General features: G+C 38.6%; 1 protein-coding gene across 3 annotated transcripts; it reads left to right on the forward strand.

Moving 5' to 3' along the window:
• The first annotated feature begins 4740 nt into the window (after positions 1-4740).
• igfbp2b (insulin-like growth factor binding protein 2b) lies at positions 4741-20291 on the forward strand. 3 transcript variants are annotated; one of them, XR_009436624.1, is made up of 5 exons: positions 4741-5282; positions 15197-15354; positions 17583-17723; positions 18855-19203; positions 19720-20291. XR_009436624.1 is itself a non-coding variant. In XM_059562492.1 (4 exons), the coding sequence occupies exons 1-4, from the start codon at positions 4940-4942 to the stop codon at positions 19011-19013; spliced, it is 801 nt and encodes a 266-aa protein (XP_059418475.1). In that variant the 5' UTR covers positions 4741-4939; the 3' UTR covers positions 19014-19388. The 3 variants fall into 3 exon arrangements, 1 of the variants encoding a protein (XP_059418475.1); XR_009436623.1 differs by lacking the exon at positions 19720-20291 and adding an exon at positions 19288-19388; XM_059562492.1 differs by lacking the exon at positions 19720-20291 and having other exon boundaries at positions 18855-19388.
• The last annotated feature ends 11 nt before the right edge of the window (positions 20292-20302 follow it).

Genomic DNA, 20302 nt, shown 5'->3' on the forward strand with positions numbered 1-20302 from the left:
TACTGGTAGCATGACACAGGTGTCCCTTCACCTGAATGCCAGTTTGCTCAACCCTTAGCTGTCTTCCAGAATGTCTGTGCCTAATGTTTGGAAGAGGACATTTCTAATTATGGAAAACTCCACTTAAGATGAAAAAGAGACTGTGTGTGTTTCAGTGAGAATAAATGTTATATTTAGTGTGGCACAAGAACACCAACTCTGAGGATGTTTATACATTGATGAGGCTTGTTGGCTGTGCAGTGGGAATTCTTTGATATTCCGGTTGGTGACCTTGGAAAGACATTGTGCAATAGTGTAATATGGCAGCTGCTCAGGTTCATGCCATTTATTTGTTTTTGTTTTTTTCAAAAATAAGAGACTCCATTTCAATCTCTCCATCATCTCTTAAAGAAATATTTCTCTGGAAAAATACAAATTTGCTCATTATTTATTTTCCCTCATACCCTTTTAAACCTGCATGTTGCTTTTTATTTTCCAAGGATAATTTTTGAACGGCTCGTTTCTATACAAACTTCAAAAGTAACAACTATTCGTTTAATAGAACTGAAGTACAACTAGTCTAAAAATAACTGGCATAATCAATCAGCTATTCTTTCGCATCATAAAGCAAACTAAAAACTCAACATTACCTCTGACAAATGGTTTGTTGAGCAATTTTGACTGCATGTGTTCTTTTCCTCATGATATACAGTGATTTGTATATTCAGGGCTAATCGAGACTTCAGTCTAAAGTCTCTTTCATAAGCCACGGGCCACACATGCATGAATAAGCCACAGAATCATAGACAATCCATTAAACAAAGAATCCTTATGCTTGACAGCTTGTTACTACAGGCTAGAGTTACTCAGTCAGTGACTGTTTCTGTGCTCATAAATCAACAGTGATCAACAACATTCAGTCTCTACAGCAACCATGAGAGACAGACACATGGGGTAACAGAAGCCTATTTAACAGCACAACTCTTGATCCACATACAAAGAGATACGTGATTCGGGAACAGAAAGAAATAAACTAAATAATAAATTAGCTACAGCTGTTATTGTCAAGCCAAGGATTTTCTGCCAAGTCCAGAGAAATAGCAGTAGTGGCAGCCAAAACAAATTAACAAGTTCACTCATCAGCAAAAGCGCTTAAATCTGTCGGACTTGTAACCCGAAGGTCACAGATTCGAGTCTCAGGTCCGGCAGGAATTGTAGGCAGGGTGTAGCGAATAACCAGTGCGCTCTCCACCTTCAATACCACGACTGAGGTGAGACCCTTGAGCAAGGCACCGAACCCCCTACTGCTGCCCACTGCTCCGGGTGTGTGTTCGCTGTGTGTGTGTGCGCACTTGGATGGATTAAATGCAGAGCACAAATTTCAAGTATGGGACACCATACTTGGCCACAGATCACTCCACTAACTCACTCACTCACTCACTCACTCACTCACTGTCACGCTGTCTAGTCTCTGTTTCCCTGGGTGTCCACTGGTGGGCTCACTTCCCCTTAGGCACTTCACCGTAGGCACTAGAATTCCTCTAGTCTGGTCCTGTCTTCACATTAATTGCACTCCGGTTAATTGCACCAGGTGCAGTCACTTGATTGTCATTAGCCTCCTTATAAATACCTGTCTTTCCCTGTTGTTTGTATGGAGTCCTTACCCTTCGTGTGTCCAACTTTCTCGTTCCCCGAGATTCTGCTCGTCCTCCGAGTCATCTCGCATTCCCAGTTTCCTTTTCCTGTCCGTTTCATTTGTTTGTTAAGTTTGGACTGTCTTTTTGGTTTTGACATTGCTGTAATCGACTACGATTTGGATTATCCTTATTAAAATACCAGCAATTGGATCTCTTGCTCTCCCTATGTCTTTCTGGGTACACGAATCGTCATACTCACTCACTCACTCACTCACTCACTCACTCACTCACTCAGTGGTGCATGCTAATGTAAGCATTGCTATTACTATTGCCCAGGGTTAGGTTTGAACAAGTTTTGAACAAACACCTCACTATATGTATTAAACTTCGGTGCATGAGTCGTCTCAACAGCAGCTATGTTTAAATGCACTCAAATAATCAGTTTATTAACAGCTTGATGGCTCAAGCGGAGTAAAAAAAAGCCTTCATGTGAACCTTTCAATTGTTCTGATTGGGATTTAACCAATATATAATAATATATATAATTTCCTTTAGATTGAAAGGGGTGGTGTAGACCTAGAAAAATTCAATTGACAGGAAAGAAAATTATCATATAAACTGAGGGAGCGTGGAGTGGGCCATAGCCGAAGGGGTGGAGGGCAAGAGGGCAGCGGCGATTCGCAAGTCCGCAGCGGAGGTCCAAACAAAGTCCAAACTGAGCGGACTGACAATTTGAAGAGGAAGTGGGAGGGGGATGCTGGACGGGAACAGCGAATCCGACACATTAACAGATTCAGGCAGGCTATAGGGGAAGCAAGGTCTCTGTCTCTCCAAATTGAAAAACAATGTCCAAGTCCGGTAAACAGTCACTCTCAGTTGTGGGAGGGTTTGCGGGGCTCGCATCCATCCTCTCGCATCCATCCACAAGAACTCCATCTGGCACATGTGGTGTTGCCTGGTCAGATGCATCAATCTGCTCATGCTCCAGGGCGATGGCAGGCTCAATCGCTTCTTCTCATGATGGCACTTCGGTTGTGTTGGACTCTGGCAGACACTCCATGCAGCCGAGTGGTGTCTGGCTGGGAACTGGGTTAGGAGTGGGGCTGTTGTCATCATCAGCAGCTCCAACAGTCATGGACGATCCACAGGTGACCAGTACCCACTCCACATAATCCGTGAAGCTCCCTTGAGGTCTTTCCCTGGACAACTGCGCTCTGGTATCGTTGTTAAGCCTGGTGTGTAGGAATGGTTCATGACAAACAAAAAACAAAAACTCTGACAAAGTGAAAAAAGTGCCTTGACTCATTTAAATGCATACATTTTAACATACGTTACCAACCTCTTATAGCCTACATCTTATGAAAAATGTCACATTAAAAACAAACCTGGTGTTTGTGCTAGTGCCATGAATACTATATTTCTAATCATGGCTTATTGAGGAAAGGTGTGTTTTTATTTTCTAAGTCATAGAGCACCATAGCAATCATATAGCAACATGCTTAAAAGACTCGAAACAACTTGGCAACTGCATAACAATCTAATGGCAATTACATACAACAATCTAGCATTATGGTTGGCCAATTTTACAATCAACTACCACTACATTTACATTTTGCCAACATAGCAACGTTTTTCAAGAGTTAGTCCTGCAGATAATAAAGCGGGATAAATGGTATGTGTAGTATTTGCCGTGCTGTCCAGGGAGAGGGCTCCGGGCTCTGTATTTTTCCCGGACCCAGATCGTTCCCCCATACTAGGGTAGGAACAGGCTGATGGTGAGCAGTCGGGGTGGTGGAGGGATGCTGAAAGACTGTAGAGAGAATGAAGGTAAGATGGCTTAGGCTATTTATAGAGGGTCTGTCTCAAGCTGATAGGATAGATGATGTGATTGCTGATAATGAATTGGCCAGGTTAATTATCTGTACAAGCTCTTCCCGAACTTAGTTAATAAAAAAATACAAATAATAATTCATAAAATCATCATGGATGAAGATCGTAGAGAGTGTAAAAGAATCTTTGTCATGCCTTACTGTGTTTTAAGCTTGAACCCACTTAAATAAAGTTTAAATAAAATGTCTTAAAAAGAAGATAATGCATTTACACATGAGTAAATAAGTTTAAATAGTTTTCAAACAAAGTTTCGGTAACCCTAAAAATTTCACATTAGTCAGAATGGGCACACGTAATCGCCTGACGAGGTAACCTCACACGATAGGCCACTCCAGCGGTTTGTGAATCAATAAACAAAGTATTTGTTTACAGACTCGAATAAAAAAATAAATAAAAATAAATAAATAAAACAAAATCACAAAATGTCTTTAGGTGTTTTGTTAAAACATATTTAACGTTAACTGATGGTACTAAGCTCTAAAATACCATTTCTATAGACACAAAGACACAAGCGCGAAGCTGTCTTTATAATTTTGTCTTTGGAACTTCAATTTTAGCATCGCTGTTAAAGAGTAATTATCTGGTGATGTAGATTTGTTTGTTGTAGAGTTAACGAAAGTTATCATGAGCAATATAATGTTAGAAGCGTAAGTCATAACAAAACAAATGTCAGTAGCCCGGAAAGATTTTTGCAACATTCAGAATTCGTATGACCTTAACTTCATAAGCTTAAATGAAAGCTTCAGAAACTAAAACTCTGGAAGCCTATTTGTAAATAAAGATAGTAAGAGGAGAAAACAGTTAGCAAAACATGCATTGTATTAAAAATGGAGTCAAAGATTTTTACTGTGATTTATAAGTTTATTGAAGAAATCATTTTTATTGGCACAAAAGTAATTCCATACCTTTAACTTTGTGGGAATACAAACTTAAGACAGAAGACAACGAGCGCGGCGCTGAAAATGGGCGGAGCTACATAAGGTCAGTAGCACAAGAGAAAATTTTAATGTTCGCGCCGAAAACTAATAGAAAATGTCAGTCCAGTCAATACATAATTGGTTTTATTGTTATAAAAATAAACGTAGAGGGAATTTTTTTTTTTTTTTGGGATGTAACTGTAACTACATTTTAAACTTAAGAAAAATAACATTACTGGCAACCATAACAAACACACAAGCTAACAGGTTTTTTCCCCCCAAAACAAGCAGCTTATCTCTCGCAGTTGAAGTACGAAACAGTCGCACATTTTCTACCAAGCCTATCTATCTGTATTTGAATAGCTTTTGACGTGATGTCATTTCGGAGTAACATGACAGCAAATAGGACCCAGCAGAGCTCTCCGGCGAACCTCACCTGTTCCCAAACGCACTTTTACTTTTCTACCTGAAGTCTCCTGCATAATACCGACATCTGTCAGGCTTAAAGATAACGGCATGTTTTCTGCACTGCTCTGCAGTTTGTTGCTCCTGCACGGCTCGCTCGGGGAGATCGTGTTCCGCTGCCCGAGCTGCACCGCGGAGCGCCAGGCGGCGTGTCCCAAGCTCACCACCTCTTGCGAGATTGTCAGGGAACCGGGTTGCGGTTGCTGTCCGGTTTGTGCCAGGCAGAAGGGCGAGCTGTGCGGAGTCTACACGCCGAGATGCGGCAGCGGTTTGAGGTGTTACCCAAGCGCCAATTCAGAGTTACCGCTGGAGCAGCTGATACAGGGACTCGGGCGATGCGAGAACAAAGTAGACCTGGAGCCCACCATGACCAACCAGGAGTCATGGCACAGCGGTGAGTCTCAAGACTTGTTTGAGAACATGAATTGATGCACAGCCGCTGCCGAAATGTATGCGTATCACACGGATGATGCTGCACTTTCATGTCTCCTCTACTGTTCATGTGTCAGGAATTGGGAAATCAACCCTGAATCAAATATTAGAGCAGGGTCTTTGTTCTGGCACCCTTTCCTCCATCATCTTGTTTGATTATTTATATAGACCCTTTCCTAGATCACCAACTTCTGTCTTAACTGCCTCTGGTGCATCTGCTCATACGTGCTTGATTTTGTTTATATCAGTAACTTACATAATGGAAATGCAGTGGAAAACCAGATGTCAGGCAGATAAAATTTGAATTTCTTTGGCAAAGTCATGGGAATTAATCCATTAGGCTATTAAATCATGGTCATGGTTATTCACTGAAATAATAATAATAATAATAATATATAGCCTATAACAAATTTTCAGATATTTAATCAACTAGAAATTGAAACTTAAAAACCTAGTCAACCTTTTTTAAGTAAAAGTTTTTAAGTAATCATAAACAACATGGAAGATAATTGTAAGTTATATATATATATATATATATATATATATATATATATATATATATATATATATATATATGTATATATGTATATATATATGTATGTATATATATATATATATATATATATACAGAGAGAGAGAGAGAGAGAGTTTAAAGTAATTATTTTCTATGGATTTTAGAAATGTAATTTTTATAGAGCAGTATGTAGCTTGTGGAGAAAATATCTTCATAACATGGTGCTCCACTTTAGCAAAAGTTTCAACTTTTTTCAACTTTTTCTCATGTTGAGTTGCTGGACACACCCACGTCCTGTCACTAGCAGTCATTGAGTTCAGGTCGTTTCATCAATGCAGGTCGCTGCTGGTGGGAACAGGCTTTATTCAGTAATAAATGACTGGAAAATTCATGAAAAATTTCTATAGTTGCTGCAGGTCCAAATTGTTCTAATTATGTTAAGCCGATCTGGTGGTCACAAACAACTGGAAAAACTATGGAAACTCATTGTCTAAATTTGTGGAAACCATATTATATTTACTTTAATCGGTTGGATTAAAAAGCACCATACTGTATTAACCACACTTTTATAATTAGTCGTTAGGTTATGATACAGTCAGATTAGATCAGTAAGCAGCAGCCTTAGACTTTTGAGGTCAACTGCTTTTGTAACCTCATTTAGAAGCAGTTGAAGATCTATAACATTGTGACAGTTTTTTTGAAACCAAGGCTTTTGAGTGCAGAAGGATGACCAGTGTTGAAATTCAGTTGACCGTGGTACCATTGATCCCCTCAGTAAAAAAACAAGCTTATCACCTGTTAAACTGTCGACACTGTGATGTTTGCCATTCTTTTATTTGCATTATCCCTTTTTCTTCCTTTTTATGCGTTCAGCCTTAATGCGGTGGTCTCTGAAGAATGGGAATTTTTTTGTCTATTTTCCTTTAAGGTTGAAAGTGACCTACAACGTAGAACTTTCAAGAGTTTTTACTAAGGTGGCCGGGTGGGAGTGTCTGGATGTGGACATCACTGAATGCACTCAGCCAGGAAACTGTACATACGTCTTATGAAACTTTGTCCGGGACTAGTTCTATCTGAATTGGGAAATATTCCTATTTAAGTGTATTATGCACAATGCTGCCTATTGCCTTGATAATCTCATTTGCATAATGCCATGTGGGTGTCAACAGAGGCCGTGTCTTTTGCTCTAGAGGTTTGCCATGCAACTGAAATATGTGACCTAATTTTCTAATAAAATAAAGAATTTTCAAATGTCTGATGACTAAATGGTGCCAAATGCCTCTGCTTTTTTTTTTAATTATCAGCCGCTATCCTGTTGTGCTGTTGAATTTTCCAAGAATTTAAAGGGTGAAAGGCTAATGCCGCCTGGCACAAATTGGACTTTTTCACACTGAACTTTGAGGCCCATCCAGGCACCCTTGTGAATCTGCCCCACTGCACTGTCTGTGCAGTGTTTGCATGGTGTATTTTGGGATACCAGTAAACACAAAGCAACAGGGTTGCCCAGCACCAGCAATTAATCTGCTCATTTCCAAGCCATTCCAACTCAGGTTTCTAATTAACAGAAAATACTGTCGGCTCTAAAGATCATTAAAGTTCACCATTACTCACAATCATGTTTTTCTGGCACTGTATTATTTTCTTTATTGTTCTGTGAAAAATACATTTTTCATACAAAGATGACTGCAAATGATATTTGTATGGCTCTCAAAGATTTTGAAAATAGCAGGTAAACTGTACATTTGCCAATTTTCAACCAATTTTGTATAGTTACAGTGTGGGTAGTATATGTAAACGAAACCTTTTTATTGCACAGACAGCCAACATTTATTAAATCTCCACAAGGTGAAATTATACCATCTACTGTGATTATGTAGAAAATAGAAGATCATCTATTCGTGATATGAGTACGATTACTGAAAGTCTTGTGAAAATCTTGATAGCCAAAGGCCAGTGTCCATTCATGTCCAGTACTTTAGTTTCTTCTTAACAGAAAACAAAAATGTCTATTAAGGCTGGTTAATGCAGTGAACTCTCAATGTTGTAATTATGAAAACTCACTACAAGGTGGTACATCCAGGACCTCTGATCCTCTTCTTTGTGTTCTCTGCTTGCCTTTGTGTTTTACTGTAATGGCAACTCATCTGTATAGCATTAACAAAATGTTGTAATTTGGCACCCAGTCACTGCATCTCAAAAATGAAGGCTCATTCCGCACTGCGGCTGGTGGATTAGATTCAGAATCCTGTAGTTTCATCACACTGAGCATCTCTTAATTATCTGAAAACTCACTGTAGATTTGTGCCTCAACTGTGAGCATAGTGCACCACCTGTAGTTAGCATTGTTCATAGGCAGCTGCCTCAAGTATGATCCAGCATGCATTAGGAGCTGATGGGAGTTATGACACTTAACCAGTGCACAGATGCTGGCTTACATAATGTTCCCTTGTCTATAACTTTGGATCAGTTTCAAGAAGTCTAGAATATGTTTTATCCATATCCAGGGTTTTGAGAAGAACTAGGCCTATGAGGCAGTGTGTGTGAACACACAACTGAGGAACTCTGTCATCATTCTGACCTTTAGCATGGCACTTAAAGGATTTTAAAAGACAAAATGTTGTCATCATTTATTAATCTTCATGTTTTTCCAACCATAAAGAACTGCTCTATTTCCAAATGATGGCAGTTTATACATACAAAAAGAACCATAAAAGTATATACTAATTCATTAGAAGTCTCGAAGAGCAGACCGAAATCTAAGCCATTATTCATTAATCTTAAGAGTTCACAAATCTAATAATTTTTTAATGAACACAAGCTGGAATATTTAGATGTCACACCAGATTTGATGATAAACACCATTGGTTCTACATATGATATTTCAAAACTATAGCAGAGAGGGAGAGTATTAATATTAAGTTAGATGACTAGGAATATAGTGCAAATTATATTTGTGATTTGTGAACTTTAAGATTAGTGAAAGTCTTAAATTGTGGTCTGCTCCTTGCACAAAAGTTATCATATGACTTCAGATGCCTTACATGAGCTGTAGACTATTTGTAGACTATAGACTATTTATTTATTTATTTTTTAAATCTTTTTTTTTATAATGCTCTTGGGGGCTTGGCAATTTGTGAGGAATAAAAATCAGACTCAAAATTTAGCCCAACATAATGTGTGTGCTTCATTAATGAATGAAAAAGGTTTAATACAACATGAGAGTGAGTAAAAAATAAAATAAAATTAAATAAAATGTTACAACATCATGTTTCTCTAAGCCAGTGTAATTTTTAATTATTTATATATGATTATTGTATTTATTAATATTATGAATTGGCTTATGTATTTTTTATATTTTTACTTTTAATTTTAATTTTAATTTTTTTAATTTAAAGCAATTTCTTTTCATTATTATTTATTTATTTATTTTTTTTTTTTTAGCTTAACATTTTTGGAACATTAATTTTCTTTTGTTTTTCATTTTATATATATTTTAACATCAGTTATCGCAAAATATTTTTATCATACTAGTTAACTGTTTCAACACCGCTCAAAGCGAGCATCAGTCAATGTACAATAATTTTCTTCTGACAGTCAAGTCACCTTTATTTATGTAGTTTTACATAAATATACAATACAGATGTATATTTACAGGAGGACAATAGTAAAGTCTATTTTTTTCAGTCAGTTCATTGTTGATTCAGTGATGTCATCATGCAACTCAATGTGGATGATGATAAAATGACAGAACCAGAAAACATAGTCTGATGAATCCAAAATGACACCAATTAAAATACTTACAAATAAAATGCACACTTAAAATATATCAATACAACCATAGATAAAAGCAGGTAAAAAGTTGCAGTCTCATGTTTATTCGAGCTAGCGGTTTGTATCCCATGTTTGTTTTTCAGTCTTTTCCTCTTTCTCCTTGTATCGTGTGTACTCTGATTGCCCTTGGATCCCTTCGGGGTCTGATGTGCTGAGACATGCTTTTTTCAACACCTTTCCAGTGCCTGCAGTGGGGATGCCTTGGGAGGCGGCTGCTTGTCGAGACCTGTGACACCAGAGCCTCCTTGTAGGTGCCCTGACGTTACTTTTGCTCCAGGGCAACTGGAGTGTCATGGTGTCAAACAAGCAATAAAAAAAAACACAAAAACTGGTGTGTCCTTTCTCCCCAAGGCCATCCTGGACAACCCCCCACAGACTAGAGTGACGAAAAACGAGCGTCAGCAAAATACACAGTCTGACACATCCAGCCATCTTTCACCACGTGCTATAATGCTGGCTGCCTGCCTGCCCAACTGATACACACGAAAATGTCAATTTTGACTGCAGCAGGTATATTCACTATGAAATTAGTGCAAAGAATACGAATCTAGCGTTAATAGTGTTTATACCTCTCGGCACACAGCTACATTCCTGTCAGCAGGCCCATTTTGTTATGCCTGAGAAGAATTAGGATTTTTAACTTTTATATAGGTGATTTTATAGGTGATATAAACAAATGTTCTTTAATAGTTTTAGTTAACAGTGACAACATTGTTATTGCTGTTAAATCACTTTTGGTGTAAAAGCGGCAGAGCAGTATGAAGAGTTCAGATGCAAAAGCCTCTAAGGTTTTCATCTAAAATGAGCATATTTATCAGGCTCCTATATTTCTGTTCAGTTATTTCACTTTAATGGCATAGAAAATTACTTATACATTGCCATTAAAGTAAAATGACTGAACCTCAACATAGGAGCCTGATAAAAATTCAAATTTTAGATGACAATTTCTGATAAAATAACACCAAATCAGGAAGCATGGTCTGATGAATCGGAAATTACACCAAGCTACCAGTTAAAGTGTTAAATAAAATCATTTAAGTAGTAGCATACAAAATCTCTGCTGTTATCTGTAGTGTTATGGCATTTTCATGTTTAATGCAAGTGGGTTATAAAATAAACTAGATATTCTTTATCTAAAACTAAAATCATGTTCAGTTTTTTTATGTTCAATGTAGTTGAAATGCTCATCATTTGAAAATTGTTTAGGACACAGTGTAACCTGAAAACTGCGATCCAGAGTTTTTAATACATTCTTTCTGTGACCCAATGACAGCTCTACTTAGCAAAGCCTCTTCCTGAGACCCACGCTTAGCACTATGCCAAGTGTGTTATCACTGAGTTTTATAAGCTTGTTGCTCAACCACTTGTCTAAAGCTGAAGCTCAGGCAGTCCTTGACACTCAGGAGGCTGTAGTTGCCATGGTGCCAAATGGAGATCAACAGTACTTCACAAAATGAATCCAAGGCATTTCCTGAGGAAAACTTCGACTTCAAGTTGTTTCCTCAAAGGCTCAAATCTTAACACTAAAACTAGGTCATTATATTTGTCAAAACTGATTTGACTGTTGAGGAATACTAGTGCCTTTAAAGGCATAGTTCACCCAAAATGCTATTCAAAACATTTTCTTGCTTATTCCACAGAAGAATAAGTGCATTCAGGTTTACAATGACATGAAGGTGAGTAAAAGATGACAGTACTTTCTTTCTTTTTTTTTTTTTGGGTGAACTATCATTTTAGGATACTAAATTCACACAGGTTTTAATTTGAACATTACTGAACGGAATTTGAAATGACTCAATGTTGATCATTCTATATTGATATCTGCTTGTAATGCGAGCATGTTATTATACTGAGTGTTAATATGTATAGTGGATAATATCTATACAGCACTTTTCATTTTGATGTTTATTTGCAGGCAGATTTGTGACTCCATTTTTTATTTAATGTGTATTCATGAATAACTTTTATTTCAGAAGCACCTTTGAATACCTGCATGACTCTAGAAAAAATTGTTAAAATCTATTTTTATTATAGAAATTATCAGCAAAAGCACATGCACTCATGCACAAACTCAAGGACTGAAACTCATTTGGCTGCAGAGAACATTTCCTTTGTGCACAGTGGCTGCTGAGTCATTGAGGCTCCCTCAGCAGGCCTCTGATTTATGACCGTACAACATCGCTGTTTAGTCTTTGCATATGCAATTACAGAAAAGATAAAAGAGAGCGAGGGAGAGTAGACGAGTAAGACAGAGAAAAGTGCTGGCATCCACCGTGCATTGAGAAGAGGCTCAGGGCGGGTAGTTTAGGTTGAATGAAATCTCAAACGCTTTTTCATAAAATGGGGGAGAAAAAATGGGGAACTGCTCCTAGGGAATAGTGACAAATTACTTCTCAGAACAATTTTCTTAAGTGGAATCAGAGAAAGTGTGAAATGCTAAGACACTGAACAGATGTTTTAATGATGTAGAGGACACATAGAGGACACCAGTGGAAGTTCTTGTAGAACAGAACAGTAGAAGTGTTTTTTTATGCTTGTGGTTATTGGGGACAAATGTCAGCTACCTGTAGCTCTTGTATCCGTTTTCGCACTTTGTATCAATTCGTATTTTTAGTACTTTCATTTAATATTTAAATGTTATATTATTTCAACCTTATTTTAATTACCAAAAATGTTTTTAATAGTTTATTTTTAGTTAACCATAACAACACATCCCAAGGGAAGTCATTATGCACCCACCAAAACCAACAGTTAGCTTTCACAAAACCCTCACACACCTGGTCTTGTTTTGCCGGACATTGGCATAGCTTTCCTGTAAGTCGAGTAGTTCCACAAAAGAAAGGAAATTAAATTACATTCTGCTCTGTTGTTTCATGCTGCCGTGGTAAGTTACAACCTTCACAAAAGGCCACATGGTTATCTAAGGAATAAAGAGAGCCAGATACAAGCTGGGTTTACGGGCATCACAGCTGCTTATGTTTTTCTTGCATTACTTTTTCATACTGACACATTCTGTTAGCCAGCGTGCTCGCTGCAGCCTGTTTGGAAAAATAACATGGCCGCTCGGCTTGCTCTTCCTAGCCGTGTGGGTTGAAAAAGCGTTTTCTGTAAATGTTTAACCAGATGGGTAAATTGTGGACAGGTTTCAATCAATGTCAATGCCTTTGGGTTGCCTTCCCAGCATGCATTGTTCCTCAGTTCATCCACAAATTGACCAGAGCTTACTGGTTACAAGAGCTTCATGTGGTGTGGCGCTGAGTGCATGTTTGTATATATCAGTAGATTTTGTACTGTAAACCAATACGGCTGGTTATAATCCTGCTGTCAGACCTCTGCATTTTGATAAATCCTGGAGAAAGCCTGCAGTTTCAGCTCATTAGAGAAGTATGCATAGATTAAACCAAATCAGCAGTGATGGAGAAGATGTAAAATGCTTAATTACGGGTGGTAGCATGCAACCAGAGCAGAACTGCCCTTGAGTGTTTTTGGCTTGTCACATCATAAATGCTGTTAATAAAATACACACACACACACACACACTATGGAGCAGCAGTACTTACCACACAAGATTATATGTTTGTCAGTGTGGTACTGAGGATCTGCAAATCATTCGCCATCGTCCTCAGTCATCTCTCCTTACACCCTGTCTACACCATGGTTGCCAGGTTTTCGCAACAAAACCAGCCCAATTGCTACTCAAAACTAGCCTAAAACTAGCCCAATTACGTTTCGAGGGGGGTTCTCCAGTAAAAATCACATTCCAGGGGGTAAAACACACATTTTTCGGCGGGGATCCTCCAGTAAAATTCACATTCAAGATATCATATAACCTTATTGGTGTTGCTTCAACCCACGGACATGAAAATCAGCCTGTGGCAACAGTGTTAAAGTAGCCCAATTGGCAACACTGGCGCCGCTGCGCATCAGCTAAAGACTGTCTACACTGGATGTGACCTTTGAAAATCATTTGAAATGTGTGTCAACTTGACATAAATTGAATGCGGCAGCAGTACTGTCAGGGATTTCTGGTGTCACGCTGCACCGCGCAGCATCCATGTAGACAGCATCACTGAATATAATGAGTTCTATTGACTGATCTATATATAATGAATCTCTATTATAGATCAGTGGTTCTGTAGTATTTTGTCTAGCCGCACTGCTCACATCCGGTGTAGACACAGTGTTAGGAATCATTAGTTGTTTTCCCTTATAAGGATTCACGCTTCGGTCACACCCCCTAACTCCACAGTCAGTGTAACTTCACAAGTGGCACTTGACTTTTCAACAGCATGTCGTGCGTCCTTGGGAGAAGTGAGAGAGAAACCGGCCCAGGCCTTGAAAGAGTTCCTGTCCACTCCCCAACCGCACAGCCCACACACTAAGCCTTTGGAAAGAGAGAGGAACTGTGAGTGGGAAGTGTTGCTGGTGTAGGCCCAGGGATGAGAGTGTGGAACAGGGATGCTTCCGAGGAGACGTAATGGCAGGTGTCTGCTGAAGCACACCCGCCAATAATTTCTTTAGTGAGGCAAACTCTGGCAAAGTCGCCTGCTATTTCAGACACTATTCTTAGGTCTGTTCCTTACTATTAGGCTTGAAACTTTAGACCACAGTATTCAGTGCTGGACAATGCTCAGAGTGCCCCCTTTCAGATCTCTAGGCTCTCATACTCACCCTGCGTTGACTTCATTTGAGCAGCTCTGGGCTCGAGGCCTGAGGGTTCTGCTTTTTAATGTCGATGGGCCAGGAAAAGGAGCAGACTTCAATGCAGGCATGAGTTTCAAAGGGCCGGCTAGAGTCCAAGTGACCTGCTCTGTGCAAGTGATATTACCAAAAGGAACATGTAGCTAATTCGCCATATACAAAGTCCAAAAGTATACATAGCCTAATACATATTTGCTGTTACAGTACATTCAGGATCAAATACAGAGGTTTGTTCAGTGTCTCTGAGCTTTGATGCTCCCTCGAATATAAAGGGGTCAAAAGAATAGTTCTGTCAGTATTTACTCATCCTCATTTCGTTTCAAACCCATTTACTGTCTTTTTGTCAGATGACTTTCGAAGAGTCTTTGTCATTGGAAGTTTTTATTTATTTATTTTTGAGCATAATGCTATGAAATGTTGTTGTAGTAAAGATATTTCGAAATTATTGTAATTATTATCAATTAAATATTAGTAATTGTAAATATATTTTTTACTTGAAGGGATAGTTCACTCAAAAATAAAATTAATTTTTTTTTAAAATAATTTAGTCACTTTCATGCTGTTTCAAACCTGTATTACTGACTTTCTTCTGTGTAGCACAAAATAAGATATTTTGAGAAAAAAAAGGATAAAATAAGGATAAAAGTATATCTTTGTTATTAGTAGTTTACTTATGATTTGCCAGGCACATTTTGACCTAAAAGGCACATATCTCTTCACAGGCCTCTTCACAGGTCATTAATGCCAGCCTTTAACATTCTCTTTATTTAAATAAATAAATAATTAACTTTTTATTTTTTAATCCTGTAACCTACTCTTCCCTTTATTAGGAGAAGTAAATAGCACACGGTTCCCTCCAGTGAAGAAGCCTGGCAAAGAAAACAACTACCAGCACATTAAGGAAATAGCTGTGAAGCAGCATCACAACAACAAGAGGACCAGGATGTACAGCTCCCTGGATGATCCCAAAACACCTCACTCCAGACAGGTGAGTGTCCCTCTTGAGTACTGGTGAACGCCGAAGCGACTCATACGAAAGGACAACACAAAGAATCTTAGACCAACAGAAATAAAAACCTGTGTTCAGTACGGTAGTGCCCTCTTCTGGTTATCAGACTAACACACCACATACACAATGCTACAAGGTCACACAACACACGCAGACACTCACTCACTATGACACAGACACTCTCCTTTCAGCTAAACATTAATTTTCCTAACACAGTCCTCTGGGGTTCAGATTTACGGTATGTGCTTTGTACAACCCTCTCTATTTGATGTTGCTATAATTCTGTGGTCTGAGGTTGTTTGTCAGTGCATAATTTATTGCTTCAGTATGTTATTTTCATGATTGGAGCTGTGCAGAAACTGCTGTAAGCTGATTTTTGGGGTGTTTTTCGTATTAAGCATTTTTTTTTCTGGTGCCATTTTCACTATGTTTTCAGTTGAAAACGTGATCATTTCCTTAGTTACCTAATTAACCAGTGATTTCTGATGTCTAAAACGCTGCCCGGTGATAGCACACAGTCACACTGGGATTGCCAAGGTAGAACAAACGGCTGCCATCTCTGCTGAAACAAGGAATGAGCCAGTGCTTGTCGAATTTGGCCATCACGCAAGTCCACAGAGAGTTAATTAACTTTTCTTGGACTTGTACCATGCTTTACCTGGACTCTTAAATCCTCAGCCAAGTGACCACTGCAACACCCCAATCACCATCTCTATCACGCATCATCTAATGTTTTGAGCCAATATACAAATTCTCTTGCTAATTTACTTCATTTGGCAAATGATTTTTCTTTTTTTCTTTTTTTTTTAAAGTGCAACTCGAAAGTAAATGACATTTCTGGCAGGTTTCTTAGTAGCTCAGATGTAGGGCTTGTTTTGCATGACAACTTTATAAGATCAAGCCTGTCTGCTTTACGTTGTCATTAGCATATCTTCACCATTTAAAAGGCACCTTAAGTGCATTGATCTGGAAAACTCCTACATCCCGCTCATATTTTCCTCCTCATTGAGCATATTCTATACCACTGTTGGGAAAGAAATAGTTTTAGAAAAGACAATCGATGTGACCATAAACGTACAGCAGTGAAGACAACAATAGCTGTATTATGAAGCACACTGGGTCTGGATTGGCTGAGCTGAAAGCAATAGTAACTACGGCGAAATTATATGTTGATAAAGCAAATGGATGTTGGAAAGTACTATAAAAAGGTAGATGCAATAAAATGAAGAAGCCATGGCAATAAAAATTCAAACCAGTGATAATGGTAGGGTAATAAAAAGCCAAACCGAATAAACAGCTTTTCTGTGAGGGTCATAAATCAATAGCGTAACCATCTCGTATCCCATAAAAAGCAGACATTCAAGGAGAATGTCCGATGACAGTTCACTGCTTTGTGATGGAGCACTTTTCATCCGCATGATACGGATAAGATTCCTGGCAGGCCCTCTTCCCCCAGTGCCCTCTTATCCTGGGCCAAGCAGGGAGCAGCCATCATGAGAGATATAGGGAAAAAGAGAAGGAACGGGAGACAGGAATGGTCTTTGATGCCGATGCCTGTCCTTGCGGAGAGGTAGGGAGGCAGAACTAAGCCAGCAAATTAGCTCAAGTACGAGATTTATATCAGCCACACAAATGTTTCATGAGGCTGCCGACATGCTGTTTATCTCACTCTCCTTATATAAGTGTTTCTTTGAGGATTTTGCTAACTAACTTTTTGTTATATGAAAGTCACATTACTTCTATCTTTTGCCTAATTGTACCAGGTCTCCATCACTTATTTTGCTTCTTTTCAAATGCATGTGTTTTAGATTTTATTAAATCACAAAAGCTATTAATTGCATTTAACGTTTTCTCAGATGTTACTCTACTTGTTTAGCAATGTAAATCTCACGTCAACAGCATACTTTTACATTGACACTTATTTTTCATTTTTTACAACTTGCAAAGGAGTTTTCTGAAATCTAAAACAAATCCTGGTAATAGCATACCCTCACAATAAATAGTTTTTATATCATTTCAGGCTGTGATCTTATGCATTTGATGTAAAAAAAAATTGAAAATATGACTTATTTGAGTGTATTTAGTTATTTAGACAATGGAGATTGACAAAATAAACTAGTGAGAATGTAATAATGTTTTAATATGTTTGAGTTGAAGAAATGCTCAAATGCATCCGTTTGTGTTTGTGTGTGTATTTGGTCTTACAGAGCCAGTGTCAACAGGAGCTGGATAGAGTTTTGGAGAACATCTCCCGAATTACATTCCATGACAACAAGGGACCTTTGGAAAATCTTTATGACCTGAAGTTCCCCAACTGTGACAAGACAGGACAGTACAACCTTAAGCAGGTGAAAAGACCAACATTCGACTCAACCTTTTAAAGACATCATCATGGTCGGAAATTAGCAGCTGAAATAGATTTTCTTTGCGAGTCTTCTTGTCCATCGTCAATTTGAGTCAATTTGCAGGTCAAAAAGTACTCGCATTTGAATAGCAGCTGGTGTTAATTTCACTATAGGGAAATAGGAGTATGAGATATTGCACAACCTTTCCACAACAATCTGCAGCTTCCTGTAGTTGTATTATCCAATTCCATGTAGAAGGTTCATTAAGGACTCAAAGATGGAGCCAAAGAGAAACTGTGTAAAACATTCCCAAATTCTCTACAGAAGGCTGTTTTATCAAAGCCAAAGCAACCGTATCTGAGCAGAGAGTTACAAGCTAATGAAAATTTTGCTGACTGACTAGTCCGTCTGTCAGGTGGCTTGACTTGGTTTTAAGACATTATCAGAGGAAAGAGAATCACATATGGATCTTTTTTATAATCTATTTGATATATACTTTTTGCTTCTCAGATTATTTTCCAGAAAAAAAGATGTCACACATTTTAGCTGTAGGAGTTTCATAAGAAGTCTTAATGTTTCTATATATATATATATATATATATATATATATATATAGTTAATTATACACTATATCATAAAATGTTTTTCAGCAATGTTGACATTCCTCTGACAGCAAGCTTGATGACTGAAAACTTCATAAGTTATCAATCATATTCACAATCATGATATTTTATTTCTGTTTCCTGACATGACATGTTGGAGCTTTAAACACAAACGTGTCCTGAAGAAGAAAACTGGTCTGTTGTTTTAACATGTAAACCCTGTTCCCAAGGGACAAAACAGTGTACCTCACCATACTTAATTGTGTTGCAATCATCCTGTTCCTTTTGTAATTATTGGACTTGTTAGTTTTTGTTCTTTGCCATTGGAGGACAAAATTGAGAGTCTTTTGCCTATTTTGGGTCTGAGCGTCAGCTATGTCCAGTTCAATTATGACCTCATTTTGGGAGTTCTCTGTAGGGGTCAATGAGACATGCTGGGTCAAATGAGGCGGGAGGGCTTGCCCAGGAGCTTCATTTAGCCCCCAATGTTTCCCTGCCAGTCTCTCATCATCTTCTATCTCTTGTGTTCCAGTGCAACATGTCCAGCCATGGACAGAGGGGCGAGTGTTGGTGTGTCAACCCTTACACTGGTGTCCAGATACCCTCATCCCCCAAAGTGAGGGGGGACCCCAACTGCAGCCAATACTACGGTGGTCCTGAGCTGGAACCGCCCACCAGCCAGCAGAAATAGATGCACCCTTGCCCATAAGGAAGATGCCCCGGGTTGCAAACGAGGAGAGTTAAAGCGAGTGCCAGAGCGATGTGCATGTGTGTAATTCTGTACGTGTATGTGTATGTATATTTTCGCAATAGTATGATCTGTGTTGTCGATAGGAATGTGGAAAGTCACATGCCAGCAAAGACAAGCAAGTCAAGGACAGGTAGTTAAACCTCCCCTTCTCAAATCCAGATAACTGTTCTCCAAATTTAACTCTGAGTGATTTTTTTTTTCTGCCTATTTATAGGCTCGTCTGGTGCCTTTTAATCTTGTGACTGAATCTGGTTGCAGGGAGTCGCTTATACAGCATTTGCAGCTGTTCGGTGTGAAGATGTGTCCCTTTAAATCTCCCTTTTGTCTATGGAGACCTAATAAAAATGGTGGTGTGTGTTTTTTTTTTTTGCACCATTGGTTGGCAGAAACAAACAGCAACTACAAATGCACAACAGCAGCAGCTTGACATTGATTTAACAGTGAATCCGAATTTTGAAACAAAAAATAGTAATAGAGAAAGCAGAAAGGTCATTTTTGGCTGATTTCAGAGGATCTGTGCAAGAGCTGGAGATGTGCTTTATGGTTATTTTGAATACTTTTCCACATAAGAGTTGCATTTTTAAGACCATGCATTCAAAACATTTTCAGAATGCGTCTCTTAACCAGTGCTTTTGTTTCCATTCAGTTGCTTCAGACTGAGAGGTGCCATGTACGTGAGTTGCTATACGGTGTTACTGCAAATAGCTGCCCCATCTAACCAATTGGAGTGCAAGGTACAATAGTCCCGAAATGTCAAACAATTGCTAAATTAAAAATGAGGCCCCTTTTTGACACATATTACTGATCTTCATTACGCATCATTTATTTTGAAATGGAAGTGTGTTTTTACAATCAATAATTGCAGTCGCTTCCAAAGATCTCAAGATCTGGAAAACCCTGTTCTTGGTGACTGATAGACCTCTGTTCATGCTGCTTCTCTACCATTTGGTGTATGTGTGTGTTTATAGAGTGGGGATCAGCATTTACTAATGATGCGCTGACAGAGGGCTAGATTAGAACACAAGGCTGACATTGATAAATGTGATATAAAGTGGGTTAAGTGCCTATAAATAAACACAGGTTTGCCTGCAGTGCCAGCGGCTGTGCCTCACCTTGCTTCACTCTCATCTGCAGAGGGATGTGTTGGCGGTAGGTAAGGGTGATTTTGCCCAGTGTAACACTTGAACGGGGTTAGTTGGAGAGTCCTGTGAAGGAATGTGAAGTCTCAC

The sequence above is a fragment of the Carassius carassius genome, chromosome 11, assembly GCF_963082965.1.
Source record: "Carassius carassius chromosome 11, fCarCar2.1, whole genome shotgun sequence".
In the NCBI taxonomy this organism is placed as follows: Eukaryota; Metazoa; Chordata; class Actinopteri; order Cypriniformes; family Cyprinidae; genus Carassius; species Carassius carassius.